This window comes from Bubalus kerabau, chromosome 7 (genome assembly GCF_029407905.1).
Source record: "Bubalus kerabau isolate K-KA32 ecotype Philippines breed swamp buffalo chromosome 7, PCC_UOA_SB_1v2, whole genome shotgun sequence".
Lineage (NCBI taxonomy): Eukaryota > Metazoa > Chordata > Mammalia > Artiodactyla > Bovidae > Bubalus > Bubalus kerabau.
The window spans coordinates 26,606,209-26,620,070 of record NC_073630.1 but is presented as its reverse complement, the minus strand read 5'-3'; the positions used below and the strand labels follow the sequence as shown (position 1 = coordinate 26,620,070).

Here is a 13,862-nt window from a genome sequence, read left to right as displayed (position 1 = left end):
AGAAAGAGAAACTAGAGATCAAATTGCCAACATTTGCTGGATTATAGAGAAAGCAAGGGAATTTCAGAAAAGCATCTATCACTGTTTCACTCTAAAGCTTTGACTGTGTGGATCATGACAAACTGTGGGAAGCTCTTAGAGAGATGGGACTACCTGACCATCTTACCTGTTTCGTGAGAAACCTGTATGTGGGTCAAGAAGCAACAGTTAGAACCCTATATGGAACAAATGATTGGTTCAAGATCAAGAAAGGAGTACAACAGGCCTGTCTGTTGTCACCATGTTTGTTTAACCTCTAGGCTGAGCATAGCATGAGAAAGGCTGTGCTGGATGAGTCACAAGCTGGAATCAAGACAGGCGGGAGAAACAACAGCCTCAGGTATGCAGATACCACCACTCTAATGGCCAAAGCGAAGAGGAACTAGAGAGCCTCTTGATAAGGGTGAAGGGGGAGAGTGAAAGAGCCACCTGAAGACTAACTTAAAAAAAACTAAGATCATGGCATCCGGCCCCATTACTGCATGGCAAATAGAAGGGGAAAAGGTGGAAGTAGAAACAGATTTCCTCTTCCTGGGCTCCAAAATCACTGTGTATGCTGACTGCAGCCATGAAGTCAGAAGATGATGGCTTCTTGGCAGGAAAGCAATGACAAACCCAGACAGAGTGTTGAAAAGCAGAGACATTACTCTGCCGACAAAGGTCTGTGTAGTCAAGGCTATGGTCTTCCCAGCGGTCACATATGGTTGTGAGAGCTGCACCATAAAGAAGGCAGAATACCAAAGAATTGATGCCTTTGAACTGTGATGCTGGAGAAGACTCCTGAAAGTCCCTTGAACAGCAAGGAGATCAAACCAGTCAATCTTAAGGGAAATCAACCCTGAATATTCACTGGAAGGACTGATGCTGAAGCTGAAGCGCCAGTATTTTGGTCATCTGATGCAAACAGCTGATTCACTGGAAAAGTCCCTGATGCTGGGAAAGATTGAGAGCAGAAGAGGGCATCAGAGAAGATGGCTGGAGGGCATTATTGATGCAATGGACATGAACTTGGGAAAACTCTGGGAGATGGTGAGGGACAGGGAGGCCTGGCATGCTGCAGTCCATGGGGTCACAATGGACATGACTGAGCAACCAAACGACAACCACAACAACGAATGTGTAGCTTTAGACATATTCTCTCATCTACCAGTGTTGGTCAGTAATAGACATCACGTAATATTTATCAAATGACTGACTGAATGGCTTCTTCAGAATTCAGCTTCTTCCTCTACATGGGATTAATAATACCTAAAGAAAGTCATAAAGAATAAACGAGATGAAAGACTTGAAGATGTTTTGAAAACTTGAAAGGACAATTATCTATGGGTATTCTTGTCCTTTTTTGTCAGTGCCTAAAACATTGTCTTGGGAATATTCTCAACAAAGACAATTATTTTGTCCTAAATAATTTGACTTTTGTAAGAGCTGAGAGTTATTTGAAGCAGGGAAAGGACTTATGATTTCACTGAGTAATAACATTTTGGGGTCTAAAATGAGATACCATTATGATATGATGAGACTAATATTTTTAAATTGGCTGGTAACCTGTTCTGAATGATATTTCTAAGAAAAGATTACAGACAATATTTCAAGCAAAGGCAGGGAAGTTGAAATAACTGTATGATGGCTGCAAATAAGGGAAAATGTTCATTTAAATATTTGCTTTAAAGTAGGATTAAATGCTTCCTCATCATCTCTCTTGTCTAGTATCTGGGGAAAGACTCAAGCATCATTTTTAAGATAGAGAGATTTCTCTTTTATTGATAATGAATTGAAAATGAAAGCTAATAGGAATTAAGTAAAATAACTGAATTTACAGGTAAGAACCAGCTGTAGATTTCCAAAAGTTATTCAAAAGGCATCTTAGTTTAGTCATATTCATCACTTTAAGGTTAAATTACCTTGTCACTTTTTATTTATATATGTTTGTTTCCTTTTTGTGGTCTTAAAGATGGTGAATGGGAATTTATTTTTAAGTACTACTTATATGGGTTTTTCTTTTCTACTTACTAAAAATAAATTATTTCTTAGTCACTGAAGTAAAAATGAATAAAAAGGAAAATGATTTCAGCAAATGGGGCTAATCAGTTACTGGCATTTTCTTTCTTAAAGACATATGGTAATAGTTTTCTCTAGGGAAACCTCATGTATCTGTGATAAAGTGGACAGCACTGTGATACCAAATTTAGCCAAGAAGAGTCCCATGAGACTACTTAGGTAATTTTGATATTATTTGCACATATAAAGTTTTATTAAGAAAAAGATTTTAAAATAAAATTTTGTATAATTAAATTTTATTCCACATAATTTATATATATGTTATAATAGGATGGATATATTTTATAAGTATACATAGTAAAATTGGGTGAGAGCTTTTAAAAGGTAAATATGCTAGAATCATGCACCAGACTAACAGTCTAGCTAATAGCATACTCTCCTAAAAAGTTCTCCAAAAACCATTGCGTACTCATTTCTTCTCAAACATGAAAGTAGTGAGCAGCAGTCAGAGATTTTTTTGGTGGCTTATGGTCTGCTTGACTTTATGGGAAAGGCCTCCACTTAACTTCACTTCCCCACTTCCCTTTGCTCTCCTTCAGATAAGGTCAAACTCAGTCCTAGACAGTTCAGACAGCCCACGGGCCATTGCTGATTGAACCACTGGCTGGTCTAGCCGAGAAGGAGGATATTTTTTACATTAGCCTGACAGGAAGTTATGAGCCCTGATTGGTCTTATATGAAAAGGGCTGGGGAAGGTAGAATTCATGAATGGCTCTGATAAATGATGCTCATTTCCATAGCATGAATAGGATGTATAATTGCTGCTGCCTTGCTCCACATCCTTAGAGAGTTCAGATCCTAAACTCAAGGACCATCTCTCCTTGAGGGGCTTCTAACCTGAGACCCAGATGGGGCTGAGGGTAACTTATTCCACAAAATTTATAGCTCCTATTGATTAAAATTGTATTAAGTAATTCTACTTTGTGTTAGAGGTATTAGTGGGAAAGTTCTTTATCTTAAAGAATACAATATTAAGTGTCTTTATGAGAAGAAAATATATTTTAGAACTTAGCTTAGAAGGTAAGAAATATACAATAAACTAGCTTCAGAAGTATCTTCCTCAACTAAATGTCTGTTCAAATGTGCTGTATTACACCAGGTACCACTGAGCAGATATATATTTTGTAACAGAAGAGATACTTTTCAATAATAGGAAAAAACTGAAACCTGCTTAGACATAATAGAAGATATTGGTTTTCCTAATAAAAAAATTTTTTTTAAGATATAACATTTAGCTTTTTAAAAAGTGCGCAGTCATTTTATCTTTTCTTAACTGATGCTCAAAGATACAGGTCACTACTTGTAGCTCAGTCGGTAAAGAATCCGCCTGCAATGCAGGAGACCTGGGTTAGATTCTTGGGTTGGGAAGATTCCCTGGAGAAGGAAATGGCAACCCACTCCAGTATTCTTGTGTGGAGAATCCCATGGACAGAGGAGCCTGGCAGGCTACAAGGGGTCACAAGAGTCGGACACGACTTAGAGACTAAACCACCACTGCTCCTATTTTTTGCCCTCCAAATTATAGCTCCACTCACTTTCCTAACTTTTTTTTCATTTTGCCCTTAACTCATTCTTCCTCAGTGCCATGGTTCTTAGTTCCTTTTTTCCCCTCCACTTCCAGTCATCTTTGTCCTCCTTTCTCTCAGACTGTTCTTTCTGTGTGCTGAATTTATTCTTTCTCCTCCACCCTGGAATTTTTTTCCTGTATCAGCTTTTCTACCTTTCCTATTAACTCCATGACCACAGGAAAACCCCCCGTTTCCTGCCATTTTTGTTGCCACTCCTGCTGCTCCCATTGGATCTTTCTTGGAGTCTTTCAGTAGCCTCTTAATCAGACCCCTTGGATGTGAGAGTTGGACTGTGAAGAAAGCTGAGTGTCGAAGAATTGATGCTTTTGAACTGTGCTGTTGGAGAAGACTCTTGAGAGTCCTTTGGACTGCAAGGAGATCCAACCAGTCCATCCTAAAGGAGATCAGTCCTGGGTGTTCATTGGAAAGACTGATGTTGAAGCTGAAACTCCAATACTTTGGCCACCTCATGCGAAGAGTTGACTCATTGGAAAACATCCTGATGCTGGGAAAGATTTGGGGAAGGAGGAAAAGGGGACGACAGAGGATGAGATGGCTGGATGGCATCACTGACTCGATGGACATGAGTTTGGGTGAACTCCGGGAGTTGGTGATGGACAGGGAGGCCTGGTGTGCTGCGATTCATGGGGTTGCAAAGAGTCGGACACGACTGAACAACTGAACTGAACTGAACTGAAATACAGGCAGATGGTGAAAGACAGGGAAGCTAGGTATGCTGCAGTCAATGAGGTCTCAAAGAGTTGGACACAACTGAGCAAATGAACAACAAAAACACAGGTAAGTTCTTTTTTAGGCAAGCACAAATTAGAACATCTCACCCCAAAATAGCTGAACCTCAGAATATAAGGCTAGAAATAGAGATGCTTCTATGATGAACCCCTATAAAATTTTCTGCTTGCTTTTCCTGTGGACTGTGGGGACAGTTACATGTATCAGTCTATTTAACAGTTTAATTTCTGCCCACCCCCTAACCCAGTGTGGAAATTCAGCTTGGTCCCTGAAAACTCCGGTATACTATCTAACAGAGTTGCTAGCTCCTTCATGGAGGAAACTGTATCACATTGAGAGAGACCTTTGTTTAGAAATCCCAGGATGAGCAGCAGTGGAACTAACTACACCTTCATCTATTATTGGTTTCATCATCATTAAACTCTTTCCAATGCAATGCACAAGAAAACACAAAGGCTTCTTATCCTATTTTGCATTTTTCTTATTGCTAACAATGGGGTTGAGCTTGTTTTATACATTTGTTGATAATGTGATTTTTCTGTGAATTGCCTACTTTTGTCTTCTACTCTGTTGGTTATTGGGTTATTTGTCTTGTATTGATTTGTAAAAACTCGTCATAATATTGAATATTGGGATGGATATGGACATGTGTCGCCCAGATCCCCCTTTCAAGGAGGAGCTTGTTGTCTCAGCTGCAGGGAGTACTATTAGCAGAGAGCCTTCAGCTATCAGCTTCTTCTGGGATGGTGTCAGAAGTGAAAAGCCACATAGCCCAAAGTCACATCCTCACCACAGTGACTGATAGCCAAAGACTGACATGATGAAAGAAAGGTTTAAAGGTCCAGCCATTCTGGCCCAATAGGATACGAGCCTGACAGGCCATTTTACCTCTACAACTCCCTGTGAGGTCAACCAGAGTTGTTCTTTGGCTCTGTGATGCAGTCAACTTCTCCCTTGGTCAAATCCTAAATCCTTCCCTTGCATTCACAGAGATTAATCCAAAAGTACTTCCTAACAAATATTCTGTCTCAGGTTCTGCTTCCTGGAGAATCTGGCCTGCCAAAAATATATATATTTCAATGTCGTGGCAAATGTTTTCTCAGAAAATATTTCTCAGGCACATATTGCCTTAGGACCTTTGCACGTTCTCTTCCTATATCACTTTACCCTGACTATGTTCTACCTCTCCTTTAGGTATCAACTAAAATGTCATATCCTTACTGAGGTCTTCCCTGTTCTTCAACCTTGTTCAAGTTTCCCTATTATTTTCTGTCACAGCTTCCTATGTTTTCCTTCATAGCACTTACCTCAGCTTTTAATCCTATCAATAACTTTATGTGATTATTTGTTTATGCCCAAATTCTTCATCAGATTCTAAACGCCATATGGATAATAATTTTCCTATTTTTCATCATTCTATATCCAGTTACTATCATAGTTCCTGACACGTGAAACATCTTTAATAAATATTAGTTAAATGAAAGAAGGGATGAAAAAAGGAAGGAGGGAAAGAATGAGTTCTCTTTCTAAAAACTTTCTCGAATATGGAAAACTTTCCAGGTACTGAGTTTCTAATATAAGCTTCACCAGCTGAAATTGTGAAACCATTCTGCATTCTTTTATTGGACCCTGAAATTCTTTTGTGGTATGAGCATTAGGTTTGATATAAACTAATTCTGTCCATATTTTTTTGTAATGGGTTATTTTAAATTTATTTCAAAGAACTGCCTTTAGAACCCAGGGTTCTTCTGAATCCAATTGGAAAATCTTTATTCCATGTAATTAGAACAGTATAAAAGAGGGAAAAAAGCAAGTTCTATGGTTAAACCATTTAAAAACAGAATTAATTCCCACAGCTCAAGGCCTAAAGGGAAAAGCTAGAAAAGGGACAGAGAAAATGGGTTGTCTCATTAGATTTTGTTCAGGACCTATTATTACCAATATAGCAGCTCACCCCTGAATTGGATTAGAGTATTACTATGATTACTAGATTTATAATATTATGAGGGATTTATAATGTGTCATTTGAGGCTGAAATTTCTCATGGTTATTTTAGCCTAGAAGCAATAACAATATTTAATCAAGCAAAACTTTCTATTTTTTTCATGCCATTTAACAATGTGTAGTTAAATCACATACGATTCTTGTATGATGGATAAATTTTATTACATCCAATTTAGTAGATAGCCAGAAAAACCAAAAGCTTAATACCAAATATATTCTGCATATCACTGGGACTTAGTTAAAAACAACTTGATTATCTTCTATTTTTAAGAGGTATATGGGCCTCAGGACACGGACTTATTTTCACATATATACAATCATTCAGAAAAGGATTTCCACGTGCTAACAACATATTTTTTTTTTTTCAGACAAAGGGGAATAAAACTAATTTCTCATCTTTCAACCAATTACGTCTCTACTTGCTGGGTGAGTTTGCTTCTTGGGCCATTTGTTTCATCAAATCTTGGATCAACATCTTTTATAAAATAGGATAGAAAAAAAATAGAGGACACACAGATGTCTTATCTGCTCTTCAGTTATAGCGATCTTAAAGAGGAATCCAATTCACCAACATACCTTTTCCTTTGTCCTGTATTCTTCTATTCAGCTCTTCTTAATCACTTCTACCAAATTACTCCTAAAATCAAAGGGGAAATAATAGATGCCCCTTCCCCTAACTAGATGTTTGCCTTTGGGGATTCTGAGGTAGAATTTTGGGGGTCAGTGAGCTTGGATTAAAAATAAGGATTATGCTTTCATTTTCTCTTACTTTGATTAAAATTTAGCCTTTATGAATGTAGGCAACAAGCCCTATAGTAGTGTTAGTACAATCTGTGATTTTTTTTTTCCAATAGAAATGGTACATAATTGTTAAATTATTTTCCTAATATTTCAGATGTCTCTGAAGATCATTTATACCCATCATTACTTCAAAATTATGATCGTTATTAGTTCCATTTCACTTAATGCTTCAGTGAAGAAGCATGTCTATTGTTAGTTCACAATGTTTTTTCAGTATTTTTGTAAATACATTTCAGTGTAACTGGTCTACTTTTTAGCTATGCGTTTCATTTTATACATTTACAAATACTGTTTTGAGGAGTTTTACAGGCCTTACAGGCAGCTAATGGGGTATATAGAACAATAATGATTAGGCATCTGTACAACATTTATTTTCAAACTTCCTAGACCTAACTTTTTCCCTTTTTAAAAATTCAGGTGAAATTCACATACTATATAGTAAACCTTTCTAAAGCATACAATTCAGTGGCATCTCCTGCACTCAAAATATTGTGCAACCAACCATCTCTCTAGCTTCAAATGTTTTTAATACCCCAGAAGAACACCACTTACCCTTTAAGTATTCACTCCTTGTTCTTCCCTCTCCCCATTTCCTGAAAACTACTAGTCTTTTTTTAAAAATATTTCTAAGGATTTGCCTATTCTGGGTATATCATATGGAAGGAATCATACAACACATGACCTTTTGTACCTGATGTCTTTCACTTAACCTTGATGATTTTGATGCCTATCTAAGTTGTAGAATGCTTCAGAACTTCATTCCTTTTTATGGCTGAATAATATCCATTGTATGTGTATACCTCAACTTGTTTATCCAACTCAACAACAAAAAGACAAATGATCTAATTAAACAATGGGTAATGAACTTGAACAGACATTTTTCCAAAGATATACAATTAGCCCAAAAAAGAACCATACAGGAAAAGATGTTCATTGGTCATTAAAGAAATACAAATAAAAACCAGAATGAGATACCACTACATGCCCAATAGGATGACTATAATAATTTTTCAAAAAGGAAATAATTATGACAAGGATGTAGAAAAATTATACATTGCTGTTGGAATGCAAAATGGTATAGTTGCTTTGGAAAACAGTTTGGTGATTTCTCAAAGTTAAACATAGAATTGCCTTGTGACCCAGGAGAAATGAAAACATGTCTACACAGAAACTTACATATGAATATTTATAGCAGTAATATAACAGCCAAAAGATGGAAATAATCCAAATGACTAGTAATGGGTGAATGGATAAACTAAACTTCCTTTTAAATAAGAAATCTTTTTGTAGCAACATCTTTACTTTCTTGAAATGGAATTGATAGATACTAAAACCTACTATGCTGATAATTTTTTTTAAAAGTCAATGTAATGCCTAACTTTCATATAAAAAAGATGAAAAAGGAAGTTTGTAATAAAATCACACATATTTCAATATTCAAATACTCAGGCACCAGTCCTTGTGATCTATGAAGTGCTGTATGTAGGGACCCCTGCATAGAATCACAATGAATTGAGTTGTAGGCACAGACTGATACAGTGTTAGAGACTCAAATATCATGAGCATATTAAAAATGCAAAAATACTTTGTGTCATATACAAAATGACATTAGTTTTTAAACTGAGATAATTTGGGGGGAAAAACAGATTCTGTAGCTAAATGAATGTCTGAAGGGAAATTTGAGAGCAATGAAGGACGTAGGATAATACTTTCTTGGGTAGGGCTTCTAGGAGACTTTTTGGTGTTTTTGGTATTAGGAAACTTTATGGTGTTAATTTAAGGAAGAATTCTCTGGGGAAAATTCTTTTTGCCATTTTCAAAAGAAAGCCATTGTTTGATTCTATTCAGTCATAAAAAAAGAATGAAATTTTGTCATTTGTAACATCATGAGTAGACTTGAGGGTATTATGCTAAGTGAAATGAATCAGACAAAGACAAATACTGTATGATATTTAGAACTTAAAGAGTACAACAAACTAGTGAATGTAGCATAAAAGAAACAGACCCACAGATACCGAGGACAAATATGTGGTTACCAATGGGGAGGGGGAAGGAAGGAATGGCAGGAAAGGGGCAGGGGATTTAGAGGTACAAACTACTATGTGTAAAATAAATAAGTTCAAGGATATATTGCACAACACAGCATATCTAGCCAATAATTTACAATGACTACAAATGGAACATAACCTTTAAACATTGTGAATCATTATGCTGTACCTGAAAGTTATAGAACACTGTACATCAACTATACCTCAATTAAAAAAAAAAAAGGCCATTGTTTTGATTGCCACAGAACAATAATGTCTAAGAATCACACACCTGGAATGTCTGATCTTATTCTAAGAGTATCTGGATCATTGGAAAATAGCTCACAACTTTATCTCAATAGGATTTTGTCTTGTTGAAACATCTGAACTTCAAAGGTTGATGGAACAATTACACTTTTTTTCTTATGAGGAAACAATCAAATCATACTACCACTCTGATATAAAAGAAATTTCCCTCTTTTTTAATGGGAGAGTCCACCATACAGTTTTTCACCTGATCAAGATGACACATTACAAAGCAACTACTCTTGACAGAAACACTTTAGAATCTACTACCTAAGTAGGGAGTCTGTCTATTGACAGTATCTCCTAGAGATCTTTTTGGGAACTTGGGTAGATCAGTCTCCTAATTTTAGCTGTCATGAAATAGTAATTGGAGATGCTAAAAGAACTCAGGTACCCAAGAATGTGAACCTTGTTCACAGCTGGAGTAGAAATATGTAAAACTTCTCATAGACCTAAGGAAAATTGAACTATAGGAAAAGAAAATGACATTTGTGGTAGACTGCTGGTTGTTCTCCAATTTCCTTTTTTTCCATACTAGTATGGCTCTTAATTTTTATCTGGGCTTTTGATCATCCAGAAAAAGGACTTCTAGTTTATAGTCAGTGCATCACCGACTCGATGGACGTGAGTTTGAGTGAACTCCGGGAGATGGTGATGGACAGGGAGGCCTGGTGTGCTGCGATTTATGGGGTCGCAAAGAGTCGGACACGACTGAGCAACTGAACTGAACTGAACTGAACTGATGGGCAGTCAATTAGGTGCTGCTCAATGGGATGCAAATAGATGAGGTATATGCAATATCTGGGATGTGTTGTTAAGGAAAGAGCACATCCTACTTTTTTTTTTTTCTTCTTTCTTGTTAGGTAGAATGAAGATGGGATGCTTGGAGCTGTGGCAGTCATTTTGAACTACAAGGGTTACCTTAGGATTGGAGATGGAATACATCAGTGTAACAGGATAGAAATAATGTGGCTCCCTCATATAGGAGAGCCCTGTATCACTTACCTCCAGATACTGATGTTGATCAAAATCCTGGCTACTGCCTAGACAGATGTAAGTATTATCCCCTCTATTTAAGCTACATGCTGACTATAGAGTCACCTTAGTAGGATTTCTGCATTCAGATTTTTGTGAGTAAAAGCTTGTTTGCACCAGTTTTTAAACATCTTATTTTATCTTGCTAACATTAAGAGCCAGAAAATGTAGTTTGTAGCCACGGAACAGAGTGGTTAACTAGTTTGAATTGAATCAGATCTGTACTTGTGAGTTAATTACTAGTAATTAATTAACATAATATACATAAAAATGTTGGTCTTATCTTGCGAGAGCCAGGATTTTAAGTTAGAATTATATTTTTCATGAATTTATGTATTCATTGTACTTAACATTCCATTTATTAGCTAATTTTTATTATAGTAGTTTAAGAGACTATTATTTTAAAATGGCTTCTCTTTTAATTAAAACTATTTCACTTAGTTTTTGCAAAGATTGTAAGTGAACTTTTTTGCCTCTTGTAAAATTGTTACTCTTCTCTTTTTATTTTTAACTAAAAATGTATTGAGGTATAGCTGATATACAATATTGTTTCAATATTATGTTTATGTTGAACATAAAATTACTAGTCTTCTTGTTACACTTTTATAGACTAAATAACTGAAGTATTTAATTTTCTTTGAAAGTTTTAATTTCTAATGGAAAAGTATCTTATTTAATGTTCTCTTCTGGATTCTCTCATTCTGATTTATTACGGGAATTGACCTTTATATTCAACGAGTCACTGATAACCTGGTGAGGGTGGAGGAAGGAACCCATCTGGACTGAGACGAGGGAAGAATATGAAAAAGAAGAGATGGTACCTGTAGATTATATTTCCATAAATTTTTCTGGAAACCTGATACTTTCATATGCTGTTAAGCTTAGAATTTCATATGCTCATGGCAGAGGTTTGGTAGAGAAGGAGTTCCAAGAACAATTTAACTCAACAACAAAGGAGCCATTATCTATGTAAGGCATGTTGGATGTTCCATTCTTCAAAAGTACTAAATCTCAAATCTTAAGTGCTTGGCATGTAGACAATCCAGTGTGCAGATCACGATGAAATGGGGAAGATGGTAAGTTTACAAGCATAGGAGGCACAGTACCAGGTGCCACTGTAGGAAAGAAAATGTAAGAAAAAGGAACGATATATCACCTCTACTTGGATTAAGTAGGAAGGGCTTCATGGAGAAGGCATTTGAGGAAGTTACCGTTTGGGGCTCTGTAAGTTATGTCAAGTCTTCATAAGGAGGCCTGATTATGTCTCACAGTGATGTTTTCATGCGTGTGCATGCTTGTCTCCTACATTGGACAGGATATAGAGGGTGCTTGGGACAGAGCAATCAGTCAATATTAAGTCGCTATGGCTGGGTGGCCACTAGTGGTAAAGAACCTGCCTGCCGTAGGAGATATGAGAGACACAGGTTCGATCCTTGTCGGGAAGATCCCCTGGAGAAGGAAACGGGAACCCACTCCAATATCCTTGCCTGGAAAATCCCATGGACAGAGTAGCCTGGCGGGCTACAGTCCATGGGGTCGCAAAGAGTTGGACACGACTGAAGTGACTTAGCACACACGCATGATAAATACGATAGTAAATGCTGTCTGGATGAGTGAGTAACGAGTGAATGCATGTATACATTAATAAGTGGCAGTGAGCTCCTCAAGGGTGGGGGGCCTTGAACCTCGGTCTCGCTGCGGGTACCCTTGTGCAATCCTGCCAATTTGCCAGGCGTTCTAATTTCTAGGAGCAGTCTCCAACGCCAGCGTGGCGGGGGCGGGGTTCCAAACCTCCGCCTGGGAGTGCCCACTCCGGGCGGTAGGGGGCGCCGGCGCGCGGCCGGGCGGGTCCCCCGGCACCACCCGCGCGAAGCCGGACCAGTGTCTACGCCATGCGCGCGCTGCTGCCACTGCTGCGCACCAGCTGGGCCTGGCCCGTGGGCGCCGCCGCCGCCCGCCTGCTGCGGGGAGCCAGCGCAGGGCCCGGGCCGCTTCGAACCATGGCCCTGTACCGCACTGAGGAGCGCGGCCAGCCCCACTCTCCCGATTACCGCCTCTTTTTCAGTAAGTAGCTCGCGGGAGGCCCGCCGCGCGTCGCACCGGAGGTTGGGGATGGGAGCGTGGCCTCCATCCCTGCGTCCGGCGGGCACAGCGCGGTCGCCGCGCGGTCCAGGCCACGTTCCCGCACGCGGGGGCCCGCGCCGAGCTGCGGGAGCTGCCTGCGAAGGGAGCCGCCAGGTCCCAGTCACGGAGCGCAGAGACGCAGGGCGACAGGCGGGGCCGCGCCGGGTCACCCTGAGCGGGGACCGGCGTCACCTGCCCGGGCCCGCAGCCGTTAGCCCGGCCCCCGCCCAGCGTTCCGGATTCAACTGTGGTGAACGGAGTTCCTGGGTCAGCCCGCCCTCCGGGTGGGCGTAACAAAGCTTCTCCGGCTAGGGCCGCTGGCGATTGGAGAGGCAGGCGGGACTTCGGAGATGCTTGGTCCAGCTGTTCTTCTTTTATGGGGCGGGGCTCTGATGAAGGCTCAGCAGCCTGAATTTATACTCGCGAGTTTGCACCTTGAATGTGATCCACGATCAAGGACCTCGTTGGTTCCAAAGTAACCCCTTCTCCTCCCCAAATTGAGCAAATCCAGAGGGCGAAGCGACTTAGGACCAGCTAAAATGGGAAAGACCCAGGTCTCCCTTAGTCTCATTTTTTTTTTTTGCACCTGTGTGTTTCACTGTGCAGGTTAGCTAGGATGTGAAGCAGCGAGGTTGGTTGAGTTGCTGTCATCCCTCACTGATCTGAAAGCCCCAAGGGGAATAGTACCTTTTTTTTCCCCCCCCCTAAAGTCGGCTTTGCCTTGCTGCTGCTGCTGCTGCTGCTGCTAAGTCGCTTCAGTCGTGTCCGACTCTGTGCCACCCCAGAGACGGCAGCCCACCAGGCTCCTCTGTCCCTGGGATTCTCCAGGCAAGAACACTGGAGTGGGGTGCCGGTTCCTTCTCCAATGCATGAAAGTGAAAAGTGAAAGTGAAGTCGCTCAGTCGTGTCCGACTCTGTGCGACCCCATGGACTGCAGCCTACCAGGCTCCTCCGCCCATGGGATTTTCCAGGCAAGAATACTGGAGTGGGGTGCTATTGCCTTCTCCGAGGCCTTGCCTTACCGCCCACCAATTAGGAATGCCAACTCTAGAGACTTTGAGTCTCAGCTCGAATCTGGATTCTTTAGCTCTTAACTCTGTGATCCTGGAGGAGTTTCCAAACTTGCTGAGCCTTGGTTTTTCTCATATGT

General features: G+C 39.8%; 1 protein-coding gene across 3 annotated transcripts in view; it reads left to right on the top strand.

The window, feature by feature from the left end:
• PPA2 (inorganic pyrophosphatase 2) overlaps positions 1-13,862 on the top strand; it is a 217,184-nt gene that overhangs the window by 108,922 nt on the left and 94,400 nt on the right. The window contains exon 2 of one of the 3 annotated variants that reach the window (XM_055587874.1): positions 6,788-6,845. In XM_055587874.1, coding sequence (XP_055443849.1) covers positions 6,788-6,845 — 58 coding nt within the window. Of the gene's footprint in view, positions 1-6,787; positions 6,846-12,446; positions 12,653-13,862 lie in introns of those variants that run through there. The other 2 variants (XM_055587872.1, XM_055587873.1) reach the window with 2 other exon arrangements.